Below are 14,012 nucleotides of genomic sequence, written 5' to 3' on the forward strand. Positions count from 1 at the left end.
CTAACGTATGTACGCAGCACCAGTTAGAGTTGTTGTGCATTTCTTTTTCAGTATTGGGGTCTGAAGTAAGAGTCTTATGCTCACTACCATTTAAGCCACAACTCTATATCCTTCTGTTTTGTTATTCTTTTGACTATAGTCTCTTAGTTTTTACCTGGAGCTTCAGAATATGATCCTCCAACCCATATCTCCATGCAGCCAAAGATATGAACCACCACTTCTAGCTTATTGGTTGAGATAACCTTTTTTTTTTTCTAGAATATCTTCAAATTGAGCTCCTCCTGATTTCTGCCCCCCAAGTAGCTGGACTTAGAAGCATCAGCTATTGAACCTTGCTCTGTGTGTGCACGTGTGTGTATGTATATGTATGTGACATTACTGGAGCTTGAACTCAGGGTCTTATTATTCTCAGCTTTTATTCTCCCATGGCTGGTGCTCTACCATTTGAGCTATATTTGGAGATAAGATACATTTGTAGATAAGAGTCTCTCAAGGGGTTGGGAAGGTGGCTCAGTGGTAGAGAGTTTGCCTTGCATGCCTGAGGCCCTAGGTTCGATTCCTCAGCACCACATAAGCAAAAAGAAAAAAGCCGGAAGTGGTGCTGTAGCTCAAGTGGTAGAGCGCTAGCCTTGAGCTGAAGAGCTGAGGGACAGTGCCCAAGCTCAGAGTTCAAGCCCCAAGACTGACAAAAAAAAAGAAAGAAAAAAGAAAATGTTGACATTCAGTTATAATCAAAGTAAGAATAGCAAAATAAAAAAAAAGTGATACTTCAAAAAAAAAAGGTCTCTCAAGATGTTTTGCCTCGCTTGGCTTTGAACCTCCATTCTTACATCTCAGCCTCCTGAGTGGCTAGGATTGTAGGTATGAGCCACTGGCACTTGATTGTGTGTGTGTGTGTGTGTGTGTGTGTGTGCATGTGTGTGTGTTTATATATATATATATATATATATATATATATATATATATATATTTGGGGGGGGCATGGGGCTTGAACTCTGGGCTTGGGCGCTATCCCTGTACTCTTCAGCTCAAGGTGACCGCTCTACCGCTTGAGCTATAGCGCCACTTCTGGTTTTCTAGTGGTTTATTGGAGATAGGAGTCTCACAGACTTTTCTGCCTGGGCTAGCTCTGAACCATGATCCTCAGATCTCAGCCTCCTGAGTAGCTAGGATTATAGGTGTGAGCCACAGGCACCTGGCTTATGTTTATATATTTTAAAAAATTTCTTTTATATATGTATGTACTAGTATTGGAGCTTGAACTCCTGGCCTCCTGCTTTTGATTTTTTTTTTCTGCTCCAGGCTAGCATGCTACCACTTGAGCCCTACTCTACTTTTGACTTTTTCCTGGTTAATAAGAGATAAGAGTCTCACATACTTATTTCTGGGCTGGCTTCAAACCTCAATCTTCAGATCTCAGCCTCCTGAGTAGCTAGGATTACTCCCATAAACCACCAGCATCCAGCTTGTTTGCCTATTTTTAAGCACTGAATAAATAAGTAACCATACCACCAAGGTGCTTTGAAGCACCTTGTTCCATTCCCTCCACTCCCCCTCACCTATTCTTTTCTTTCTTAAACAGTCTCCTGTTTCTGAGATTCACTCATGTGCACTAGCATGGAGAATGGGTTACTTATTAACTATAAAGTGACTGAAAGCCCCAGGACCTTCCAGCCTATCACTAAGGTTTGGAGGGAGAGCCAGTTGGGTGGCTTTGGAAGGCAGTGGAGCTGAATTACAAAGCAGTGACAATTCTTCTTTAAAATTTATTTTTTCTGGCAGTAAAGCAGAGGTATAAACATAAAGAAGCAAAGGAATGAATGAGATACAATTCTCATTTACAATCTCCTGTGTGAGCTCAAACTACACTTGGCAGTAAAGGACACACTTCAGCGAAGATCAATTATTTATTTATTGTTAGATGGGCAACTGGCACTCTTCTGCTACTTTTCCAACCTGAAATCCCTATATAGGGACCTGGAGAATCAAATAAAAATCCTTTTTTTTACTATCTTGTATTAACTGCAGAAAGAGTATATTTCCATTTATGCATCTAATGAACTGAATCAAATTCACCCCTCTAGCACTCTTCTTACCTGTTGCCCTTTATTATTACACATATTTTTACAATTTTAATGGGCTTCATTATTCTATTTTCATGCATGTAAATTACCTCAATCATAGTCATCACCTGTGTCTTCCTCCTTCCGACTGGTTCTCCTCTCAAACAGTCCCTGTTTTATATTCATGTCATTCTTTCATTTCTTTTTCTTTTTAATAGTCTAGATTCTACATGAGCAAAAGATGCAGGAGATGTCTTCCTGAGTCTGGCTTACTCTGCGTAACATGATAATATCCAGTTCCATCCATTTTCTGCAAATAATATAATTACATCTTCCTCATGGCTGAATAATTCTTACTAGTGTGTATACCACATTTTTTTCCTACTTATCTGTTGATGGGCACCAACGCTGAGTCCATACTTTGGCTATTATGAATAGTGCTGTTACAAATGTGGTGTACAGGCAACTCTGTTGCATGCTGACTGATGCTCATTTGGTTATATGCCCAGGAGTAGGGCAGTGGGATCATATGGATGTTCTATTTCTTTAGTTTCCTAAGGAACCTCCATACTGATTTCCACAATGGCTTCACTAATTTACTTTCTCGTCAACAGTGTACCAGTGTGCCATTCCTCCATTATCCTCAACAGTATTTAGTGGAAGACAACTTGTTCCTCAAAATTATCACTACCAATTGCCCACCCTGGGTAAGTGTGGCTGTTTGGACAATTAATTCAGAGCCATTCTGTTGGAAAGAGAGATCCATCCAGATTTCCATATCCCCACTGCCTTACCTGAGGCCAGCCAAGAACTCCATGACAGCATTGTAGTTGCCCATGTTCCAGCAGCATTTGGCCACATGCACCAAATATGAGAAGACTTCCCGCTTCTCCTCCATTGATCCTGCTGTGAGGATCAGCCATGTTACCCAGGAGCTGACCTGGAAGACGAAGAAGGGCAGTCACTGAAGAGGGGTCCTGGGAGCTTGATTACTTTTTTTTTTATTGAACTCATAGTCCTTGCACTTGTTTGTCTTTCTTGTTTATGGCGGCAGCTTTACCACTTGAGCCACACCTGTAGCCTGGCTTTGTCTGTCTGTATGGGACTATGCTGGGACTTGAACTCAGAGTCTCATACTCTTGTTCAGCTTTTATGTTTATGGATGGCATTCTACCACTTGAGCCATATATCACTGCTGGCTTTTTGCTAGTTAAGATAAGAGATAAGAGTCTCTGGGCTTCAAACCTTGATCCTCCTGTTCTTGGCCCCCTGAGTAGCTAACATTACAGGTGTGAGCTGCTGAAGCTAGCTGAACTTTTTTTCTAAAAAGGAATTGCCATTTAACAATGCAGTTTATGAATACAATGCATACTTTTTTTTATGTTTATTGCAGTGTTTTATTTTTATTTTTATTTTTTTATTTTAACGATACTATACAGAGGGTTACAGTTACATGAGTGAGGTAATGAGTACACTTCCTCTTGAACATTGTTACCCCCTCCATTGTTTTCCCCCTACCATCCCCTCCCTCCCTCCCTTCCCCGAGGTTCTTTTTTTTTTTTTTGATTGTGATTAAGTGATTACATAATTTCAAAGTCACAAGTTCATTCTAACTTCCCTGGAGCAAATTGTCTACCACAGTCTGTAATATATAACAGTGTTCACATGTTATATACCATATTTGTGATCAGCAGCATGGGGATATTTAGTAGTGGTTCAACCAGATGAGTGGGAGTTCTTTGTTTCTTAAGTCCTGTTAGTTTTGTCGTATCACCTAACATTTTGGATTTAGCATCCACTTATCAGGGAGACCATGTACCGTTTGTCTCTTCGTTCTTGGCTTACCTCGCTCAACATGATTCCTTCTAGCTCCATCCATTTCCCTGCAAATGCCATTATTTTGTCATTTCTAATGGCTACATAATATTCCATTGTGTATAGATACCACAATTTTTGGATCCATTCATCTGTGGTGGGGCACCTAGGTTGTTTCCATATCCTAGCTATTGCGAACAGTGCTGCAATAAACATGGAGGTGCACGTGTCCTTGTATATTGGTTCCTGTTGTTCAGGGTAGATGCCTAGAAGTGGTATGACTGGGTCGTAAGGGAGGTCAATCTTTAGCTTTCTAAGGACCCTCCAGACTGCTTTCCAAAGTGGTTGTATAAGTGTACATTCCCACCAGCAGTGTAATAGGGTTCCTCTTTCTCCACATCCCCTCCAGCATTTGTCGTTGGCTGATTTGTGGATGTGGGACATTCTGACTGGGGTAAGGTGGTATCTCAGGGTTGTCTTTATTTGCATTTCCTTCACCACCAGGGATGATGAACATTTCCTCATGTGTTTCTTTGCCATTTTTATTTCTTCATTTGAGAAGTCCCTCTTTAGTTCCCTTGCCCATTTAGTAATTGGTTTGTTAGGTTTGGGAGGGATTAGTTTCTTGAGTTCCCTGTATATACAGGATGTTAACCCCTTGTCTGATATATTGCTGGTAAATATTTTTTCCCAATTAGTTGGTTGTCTTTCTAGCTTAGTTGCGATAGATTTAGCTGTGCAGAAGCTTTTTATTTTAAGGTAGTCCCATTTGTCGAGTCTCTCTCCAACTTGTTGTGACCCTGGGACTCTGTTCAGGAAGTTCCTTCCTGTGCCTATTAGTTCAAAGTGTCTCTCCTACTCTGTCCTGCAGTAGTTTCAGAGATTTAGGTTTAATGTTAAGGTCTTTAATCCATTTTGAGGTGATGTTGGTGCATGGTGATAGGCTGGGGTCCACTTTTAGTTTTCTGCATGTGGCTGCCCAGTTTTCCCAGCACCAGTGGTTGAAGAGGCTGTATTTCTTCCATTGTATGTCTTTGGCTCCTTTGTCGAATATCAGCTGGCTGTAGGCCTGTGGATTTATTTCTGGATCTTCTATTCTGTTCCATTGGTCTTCGGGTCTGTTTTTGTGCCAGTACCATGCTGTCTTTGTTATTATAGCTCTGTAGTAGAGTTTGAAGTTCGGCATGGATAGCCCTCCCATATTGTCTTTATCCCCTAGAATTGTTTTGGCTATTCTAGGTCTTTTGTTGTTCCATATGAATTTTTGGACTGTTTTTTGTATTTCAGTGATGTACGTCATTGGGATTTTAATAGGAATTGCATTGAATTTGTATATTAGTTTTGGAAGTATTACCATCTTTACTATATTAAGTCGGCCTATCCAGGAGCATGGGAGGTCTTTCCATTTCCTAGTGTCTTCTGCAATTTCTTTCTTTAACTTTTTATAGTTCTCATTAAATAGTTCTTTTACATCTTTGGTTAGGTTAATTCCTAAATATTTTATTTTTTGGGAGGTTATTGTGAATGGGGTTGCTCCCTTTATTTCCCTCTCTTCCTGTACATTATCAGTTTATAGGAAGGCAACTGATTTTTGTGGGTTTATTTTGTATCCTGCTATTTTGCCGAAGTGATTTATGATTTCTAAGAGTTTGGGGATGGAGTTTTTGGGATCGTGGAGGTATAGTATCATGTCATCTGCAAAAAGGGATAGTTTAACTTCTTCTTTCCCTATGTGGATCCCTTTAATGTCTTTTTCTTGCCTTATTGCCCTGGCTAAGGGTTCTAGGACTATATTGAAGAGGAGTGGAGACAGTGGGCATCCTTGCCTTGTTCCTGATTTTAGGAGGATTGGTTGTAGCTTTTCCCCATTAAGTATAATATTGGCTATTGGTCTGTCATAAATGGCTTTTATTGTTCAATGCATACTTTTCAAATGAATTTTTTTCAGCTTTTTAAACTCAGTTTGGTACTAGGAAAAGAAGGACTTAGCTAAGATCCAAAACTAAAACCTAGCTCCATCACCTCACTAATGACTCTAGGCAAGTCATTAATCTCTCCTTTATAGTAAGGGAACCTTATAAAATTCCTCTTGATCTAGATAATTCCGTGACACTGTAATAAGGCCTAAGGATAATTTGATAGAATTGTGTTTGACTGCTAGACTTCAAAATGAAGTGCAATCAACACAATTAGCCCATAAATTGAAAGACATTTGTCAAGAAGTAAAATATGTAATATTAAATTAAAAATATAAAAAGTACTTTTCAATCACCTTTCATATATATGTAATCAATTATATTTTTTCAGATGACAAAATAAGGAGCAGATAGAACACTTACATAGCACTTGTTAGTCCAGGGTCTGTTCTAAGCATTGCCTATGTTATCTCATAACAATCCTAAGAATGGGGAACTAGACACTTGCTTAAGGTCCTCAACCATTAGGTGGCAAAGGTTAAGAGTTGGACTTAAAGCATTTGTTTCCATATTATATGCCTAATATGGACACACAAATCCTAATGTTCACCAGCACTAGGATTAAATTTATGTGAGTATGATTTATTTTGTTTCTACTAAACAAATAAGAGGATAAATTAATATTCATTTCTTACATCTACATTCCCCTTTATGATATGTAGCCTTGAAGTCATCTCTTTTAAAATGTAAGATCATTTTGCTGCTTCTTTGCTATAATAGTATTTTTCTGGACACATAGTGTCCATCTGAGTTGCTTTCTCCACATGTGGGTGGATTAGCTCAGTTGTTAGATCAAAGCTGTGGTCTTGACCCCACATGATTCTGTTAGTTACATGTAAGTCAGCAACAATTCTAACTGGAGAGCAAATCTTTCCCCAGCCATCATGAGAGTGAAGCCTGAACAGAGTTCATGGTGACCCAGACAAAGGAAGAAATAGGAGTTCAAAGTCAAGGGCATATTGTCCACAAGTTGAAAAAATGATAAGGATTAATGGCACTCAGTGTTGGCAGCAACCATAGAGGGCAGTCCAACCCAATTTTTTCCAGATCAAGAATCTATGGCTCATTAGAGAAGTGACTTTCCACAGTTATGACCTTGTAGATGTTAAAACTAGGACTCTCAGTGCTCTGTCTTTCATCATCTAATGAAAGGTGATAGTTCGTGTGTACATGGCCCTAGGTAGGTAATCCTAAGCATTCAATTTGGGGTTATGCATTTGAAGACAAAAGCTGAAATAAAAGGCTAAGATTTTAAGCAAGAACCCTCAAGTCATTAAAGGTATAAAAACAAATAAGCACAACAACAACAACTTAATCAAAAACAGAATTCAAAGAATTGATATGGTTTCCAATCCCTATATAGAAACAAACGGGGAGATGGTAACAGGGAATTCTGGTGAAAAAACAGGGTATACTCTAGTACCATCCAGAAACATTGGGGTGAAAATATGTCTTTTCCTTTCTGAAATAGGCTGAAGAAAAATATGATGAGCTACCTGCCACCGCTAAGCCTGGCCTGTGCCCAGGAGCCCCTCAGCATACCCTTGTGTTCTCTACCTGCTCTGGACAACGCTGGCCCTCAGGCAACATCAGAAAAGATCTAGAATCAGGATCTAGGACAAGCCTTGTCCAGATCTTCCCAGGTACTCTCTAGGTTCCCCTAAACTGACTACAGTGGTTATAAACAATCTCTCATTCACTGCCTCCATGCCTTGTCATTCACCCATTTAAAAGTCATTTTTGTAAAACCCCAGCTCCATTAGACCAAGAAGTTATCTTGCCAACAGAGACTATCTTTGGTGCTGCTTTCCAATTCTCTTAGTAGGCCCTATCCTACAAAGGGAAGAGAACAGCCAGAACCCATAATATTGTCAGCTCTTTGGGTTGGAAATTCAAACTCTTTTCCTTACAAATGAAAATAAGATCAAAATGAACTCCAAGAAATGTAAACAAGGTTTTTTGTTTTTTGGGTCCGGTCATGGGGCCTGAACTCTGGACCTGGGCGCTATCCCTCAGCTCTTCAGCTCAAGGCTAGCACTCTACCACTTGAGCCTACAGCACCACTTCCAGCTTTTTTCTTTTTGCTTATGTGGTGCTGAGGAATTGAACCCAGGGCCTCCGGCATGCAAGGCAAGCGCTCTACCACTAAGCCACTTTCCCAGCCCATAAACAAGGTTTTTTTTTTATTGTATTGTTTGCAGGGTTTTTTTCTTTCTTTTGGTTTATTCCCTTTTGTCACTGCTTTTGATTTCTGTATCCTTTGTCCTGTATGTAAGTTTATCTGATTTGGGGAGGAGAAGGGAAAACACAGAAACTATGTGGATAAAAGGTGAACTAATCCAGCAGTGATACTAAATCGACACTATTTTGGAAACGAACTATACAACTTTGGGGAAGGAAGAATGGTAGGAGGGGGAAAACTGGGAGAAAATGAGGGAGGTGGTGACACTATTCAAAAAGAAATGTGCTCATTACCTGACTGTGTAACTAACTCCTTTGTACCTCACTTTTATAATAAAACTTAAAGAAGAAAAAAAATAGATCCTGATTCTTTTTTTTTTTGGATTGGTTATGGGGCTTAAACTCTGGGCCTAGACTGTTCCTGAGCTCTTCAGCTCAAGATGAGCACTCTACCACTTGAGTCACAGCACCACTTCCAGTTTTCTGGTGGTTAATTAGAGATAAGAGTCTCATGGACTTTCCTGCCCAGGCTAGCTTTGAACCACGAGCCTCAGATCTCAGCCTCCTGAGTAGTTAGGATTACAGGCGTGAGCCACCAGCACCTGGTGAGATCCTGGTGGTTTCTCAAAGTCACCCAACTCATGGGGCTTCTAGTTATAGTCTTCCCATGGCTTTAGTTCCTTTCTTGGCAAGTTAGAGTTTCTGGTAAGTTACTATTCTTCTAGGTTATTCTCATACCACAGGATGACTGGAAAGGGTTAAATACTCCTCCCCCAGGGAGAAGCCTACTTCTCTGAGCAGGGGAAGACTATGGCTGGGTTTGTGTCTCAATCCTGATCACAGATCCAGATTTATTTCCTATCAGTCAAATCATTTTCCATACACTTTCCCACAACACTAGGAAAAAAATAGAGATAGTGAATTTCACATGGAAACCTAATTTAAACCAACTGTTCCATCAGCAAGGGTAAGTCCCCAGGGCCTGGTTGTTGAGATTATGTAAACACTGTCATAAACACACACACACACACACACACACACACACACACACACACACACACACACACACACACACCAACATGTGCTTATAAATTTCAGAAACTATTCTTGTGGTCTAATGTAGTCATACTTTTATTAGTATTAAGTGGTAAAAATTTCATTGAGGAGACAAAGTAAGTGAAAAATAAAAGATCCAGCAGGGCATGATGGCACACACCTGTCAGCCCAGCACTCAAGAAGCTAGGGCTAGCGGATTGTGAGTTCAAGGCCAGATGGGATTATATAGTAAAAGCTTATTTCAAATAACTAAAAAAGGAAAAAACAAGATTCAGTGATGAATACCAAAATATTGCCCAGTGTATAAATAAATTGTGGTCATAGCTTATAAGTGGAAAAGGGGATGTATTACCAAAATCAGGAGTTTCAGGGTACTAACATAAAGAAAAGCAAAAATCACAGTAAATATGAAGTATGATAGCTGTAGCACGGCAGTACGCCAGAGGAGCAAGGAGTTTTATATTGCCTAATTTTCAATAGCACAGAAAAAGGAAAGAATGAAACTTCAGCCCTTTCCTTCTTTTTTTTTTTTTCCTGCACATGGTTATTTCTAAAAGCTTTGTTATATCCTAAGTAGCTATCAACAGTATCTCAGTTCTTTCAGAACTTCTCCCAGAAAGCTCTGGGATTGCCCTGATGACCTTAATCCCTGGACTAGGTCTACCATGCCTCCACAATTGACCTTCTTCAAACACCCTTCGTTTGCCTTTTAACCACACTTAGGCCCACGGAACATCTTACACTCTCTTCTCAGATGTACTGGAATCTCTCTAGCTTGGAAGGAAGGAATGTTCTTGTTCCATGCAAAGGGATTAGTCCCTGGCCCACCATATCTCACCTGTGTCCTCGGTAAAGCCAAGTCCTCATCTTGGCCCATCAGGTCCCTGTCCATTCTTCCACCTCACCTCACCACTCCCTCACAGGCTTGCTTTTAGAGGTGAATCAGGTTTCCTCTCACCTCAGGAATCTGGGGTGGTTTCTCCTTCTACAGAAGGCTCCCCCCAGCTTAGCTTGTTCTTTAGCTCACAGGTACTGAATCTTTTAGAACATCTCTTGGTCGGCAATCAGGATCCCACCCTTGGGCCACTGACCTCAGAGGAGCCCTCACTGACCCTGCTGTGGCCATGCATCTCTCCACAGTGGGAAGGCTGAGGCTGGGGAGGACATGGACAACCACAAGCTGTGAATCTACTTCTTGGTCATTTACATCCCAGGTCCTCCTGTAAGATCATCCACGACACTTCCAGACCTGAAGACCTTCTATCTAGATAAACCATAAAGGGCTCCTGTAGTGGCAGTGGTAAATGAGAAGAGTTTGAACTTGAGACCTGGGGTGCCATACACTGACATACAGGCCAACAGAGACAGGAAGAGACAGTGGGTGGGGCCATAGCCTGGAGTCACCTTTTACTTGGTGGGGGAGAGAAGCAGTCCTTAGGAATCTGAAAGCTATATCACCTACTGAGGGATCTGGACTTCCCTCCTGGATGACATCCATATGTTACACGGGCAGCAGTGCTGTTGTTTACATTTGGCCAACATTGGGTTACATGTGCTCATAGATAGGTTATATCTTGGTGGCTAGCTGCTATCTGTCTCTGTTAATCTTAATGAAAATTACTGAATAAAGAGTAAATACATGAATGATGCTTACTTCCTCTAGAAAGGCATTCCTGATGGTTCCTTGGCAACTTACATTCAATTCCTTTCTGTTTCTCTTTGAGTTAATGTAGGACCTTGGGCCCAAAGTTATGTCTACATGTGGTTTCTCACCATTCCATGGACGTGCATTTGGTTTATTTTGGTTATATTTGTAGCCTGGCTCTTTCACATAGGTCTATTCTGTCTCCCCTAGCAAACCTTGAGTTCTCAAGGGCAGAGACCATCTTTTCCCACACTTCCAGGACAAGGATGCTTGGTGCCTTTGGCAGACTGGCTGACCATCCCAAGTCCCAGGAGGCTGTGGGCAGGAAGGATTCTCAGCCTCCAAGTACTCAGGAATTATATTTGGGGGAATAAAAGCCTAAACATCTCCTATTGCTACTCTCAAGTCCAGAAAAAGGAGACAAATGATGTGTTGCCAGTTTTTAAAAAAAAATATTCTGAGTACAAATTTCCATAGAAAGATGAGACCCCTTACAATGGCTAATCTGGTCACTGTGACTGCAAAGGTTGGGATCAGATGGTGAAATCTATAGAAAACAATGGTAATTTGGACAAAGTTCCTCTTGAGTTGATGATTTGACAGGCACATCCATGTCTAGACTGTAAGGACTAAAGCAGCCCTCTAACTGGGGCATCCATGCAAGATCCGTGAATACTGCATACATACCCATATAAGCAGTAGTCCTCAAGAGCACTTACATTGGAGTCACTGGCAATGGTGGTGTTGATGATGGTAGTGTTTGCTCAAATGCAGATCCCAAGGCCTCAACCAGACCGAGAAATCAGACTCTCCAAGGTAAGGCCCCGGAACCTGCATTTTCAGATAAACTTCCTGGAGATTCCTAACTGCATTAAAGTTCAGGAACTGGGCTCAGTGATTATTTCCTGTACCCTGGGTCCTTGAGTCATAGCTCTGGCACCATTTTGTAGTGACAATTCAATACTGTAAGCCAGCCACTCTGGCCTCATTATGCTAACTGTATCTGTGTCTGAGGAGCCAGAGGGAGGCAGCACAGTTAGTGGTGGAAGTCATGGGAGTTGGTGGGGCTGCAACCTGTCTCGTCATTTTCATGCACACACCCCCAGAGCCAGCAACCTAACTTCTCTAAATCTCAATTCATTTTTCAGTAAAATAGGAATCATAGTAATACTTACAAAATTACTGTGTGAGTGAAATTAGAAATTAGATCTAAATGTCTCAAAATAATGCTTAATGTAGCCGGGTGCTGGTGGCTCATGCCTGTAATCCTAGCTACTCAGGAGGCTGAGATCTGAGGATCATGATTCAAAGCCAGCCCAGGCAGGAAAGTCTGTGAGACTCTTTATCTCCAATAAACCACTCAGAAAACCGGAAGTAGTGCAGTGGTTCAAGTGGTAAAGCACTCACTTTGAGCTGAAGAGCTCAGGGACAGCTCCCAGGCCCAGAGTTCAAGCCCCATGACCAAAAAACAAAAAACAAAAACACAAAACAAAACAAAAAACAAAAAGCTTACTGTGAGTGGTAGAGGACTCAGAAATCCTGAAAACAGAAGTCTGTTTGTCAAGCAAGAAATAATTTTAAAATACGTATTTAAATTGAGTTGTTAACTTGCAACTGGAAAGAAAAAGTCTTGCTAGATGTAGTGATACACACCTGCAATCCCAACATTAGGAGGCTGAGGTAAGATGACCATTGAGTTCAAAGTCAGCACAGCTATGTAAGTAAGAAGCTATCTCAAAAAACCAAATACACCTGTGTTTGAAAGGATTCCCTTGGCTTCTAATACGTACTGACTACCTATTATATGCTGAATCATATGGGCACTAGTAAACAAACAACACACAGCCTTTTGGAACAAAATCACCCAAGCAAGTATGTTTGATGTTCTGACTGAATACAAGGTCAACTTTATCCATTTATGTACTATATCTCTGCATTTCAGTCCTTCTACCAGTCCTCAGTCCCAGTTGCCCTAGACACTTTATTTATATCTCTGTAACAGTGCTTATTCTTTCCACAAACAGTTACTGCATGCCTGTGAATTTGCAGGAACTATGCTAGGCATGGGGGCAGGAATCATCAAAGCAAGTTTAAGCAGCCTAAGATGGCTTACTCTGTCCTGCAACCAGATCAGTTACATTACTGTACTCAATAGGATTGAATGGATTATTCATTTTGAAGTCCATTACAAAATGGTATTCCAAAGCTTCATCTCATGAATGTCATCTCCTTTCATAAAAGCATGTATTGAGAGTCCTTAGATGAAGCGTTGGTTATTTTATCCTATTTTAACATAGTGGGATTAAAATCCACAATTAACAGTCACAGAAAGAAAAAATCTTGCTTATAAAATAAGCTGATAGCTTGAAAGTATCTGAATCCTAGTGCAGGATTATTTAAGAAATCATTTTTTTCTTCTTAGGATTTCAATAATCATAATAACAGCTTCTGTATGTCAAAATGTATTTGTGATAAAGACTCTGCTCAGTACTGATACTGTTTCTTTTAAGAGAAGAATGCGGAGGTTCAGAATGGTTAAGCCATCCTGCCCAAGTTTACACACTCATAAACTTAGGATGATCCAAATACAAAGCCTGTGCTTTGGGGGGCCAGGTATGGAGGCACATATTTATTTGTCAGTCCAGCACTTGAAAGGTGGTAGAGGAAAAAGCATCATGAGTTTGAGGCCAGCCTGGGCTACAAGAACCTATCTCAAAAAGACTATTTAAAAACCAAACAAACAAAAATGCCTGTGTTTTAAACAACAATATTACTTTCCATTTTCTCTTAGGAAGATGGGACCCCCCATAGAACAGATGATAGCTTTGAGTTTCAGACAATTACTGTGATCTACTGGGCAAAGATATGCCTCTTGATGAAGACCATAGAAAGTTCAGCTACAGGGTCTGAGTGATACATCTAAGTCAGATCCCTTTTAGAAACAGAATGTTAGCTCTCTGAGAAGACACAGAGAGCGAGGTGTTGGCACTGGCTGGTTGTTTAGCAACATTCCTATTCTGTTGTCCATCCATCTCTGGTATGCAGAATTGGACTGGCTCCTCCTGAATTTAAGTTGTGGAAGGGGGAAGGTGTGGGAGAGATTCTATCCTGCAATTCATTCCTGGGATACAGGGAGTTCAGCATCAGGAGACGCCCCAGGAAAGCTACTCCCCAAGCTGCTACCTGGGTTCTGAGCCTCTTCTCCATAGTAGGCTAGAGGAGTCCAAAAAATGCCTATGTATTCAGCAAATCACTACTGCTTCCTACTCCCAAGGA

General features: G+C 40.8%; 1 protein-coding gene across 2 annotated transcripts in view; it reads right to left on the minus strand.

Annotated features, from left to right (window-relative positions):
* Positions 1–14,012, minus strand: part of Plce1 (phospholipase C epsilon 1) — a 234,927-nt gene that overhangs the window by 66,302 nt on the left and 154,613 nt on the right. For both annotated transcript variants that reach the window (XM_042689538.1, XM_042689537.1), the window contains exon 4: positions 2,858–3,003. In XM_042689538.1, the coding sequence (XP_042545472.1) occupies positions 2,858–3,003 (146 nt within the window). The remainder of the gene's footprint in view (positions 1–2,857; positions 3,004–14,012) is intronic.

Source organism: Dipodomys spectabilis, unplaced genomic scaffold (assembly GCF_019054845.1).
Source record: "Dipodomys spectabilis isolate Male_0828 unplaced genomic scaffold, ASM1905484v1 ptg000125l, whole genome shotgun sequence".
NCBI classification, from domain to species: domain Eukaryota; kingdom Metazoa; phylum Chordata; class Mammalia; order Rodentia; family Heteromyidae; genus Dipodomys; species Dipodomys spectabilis.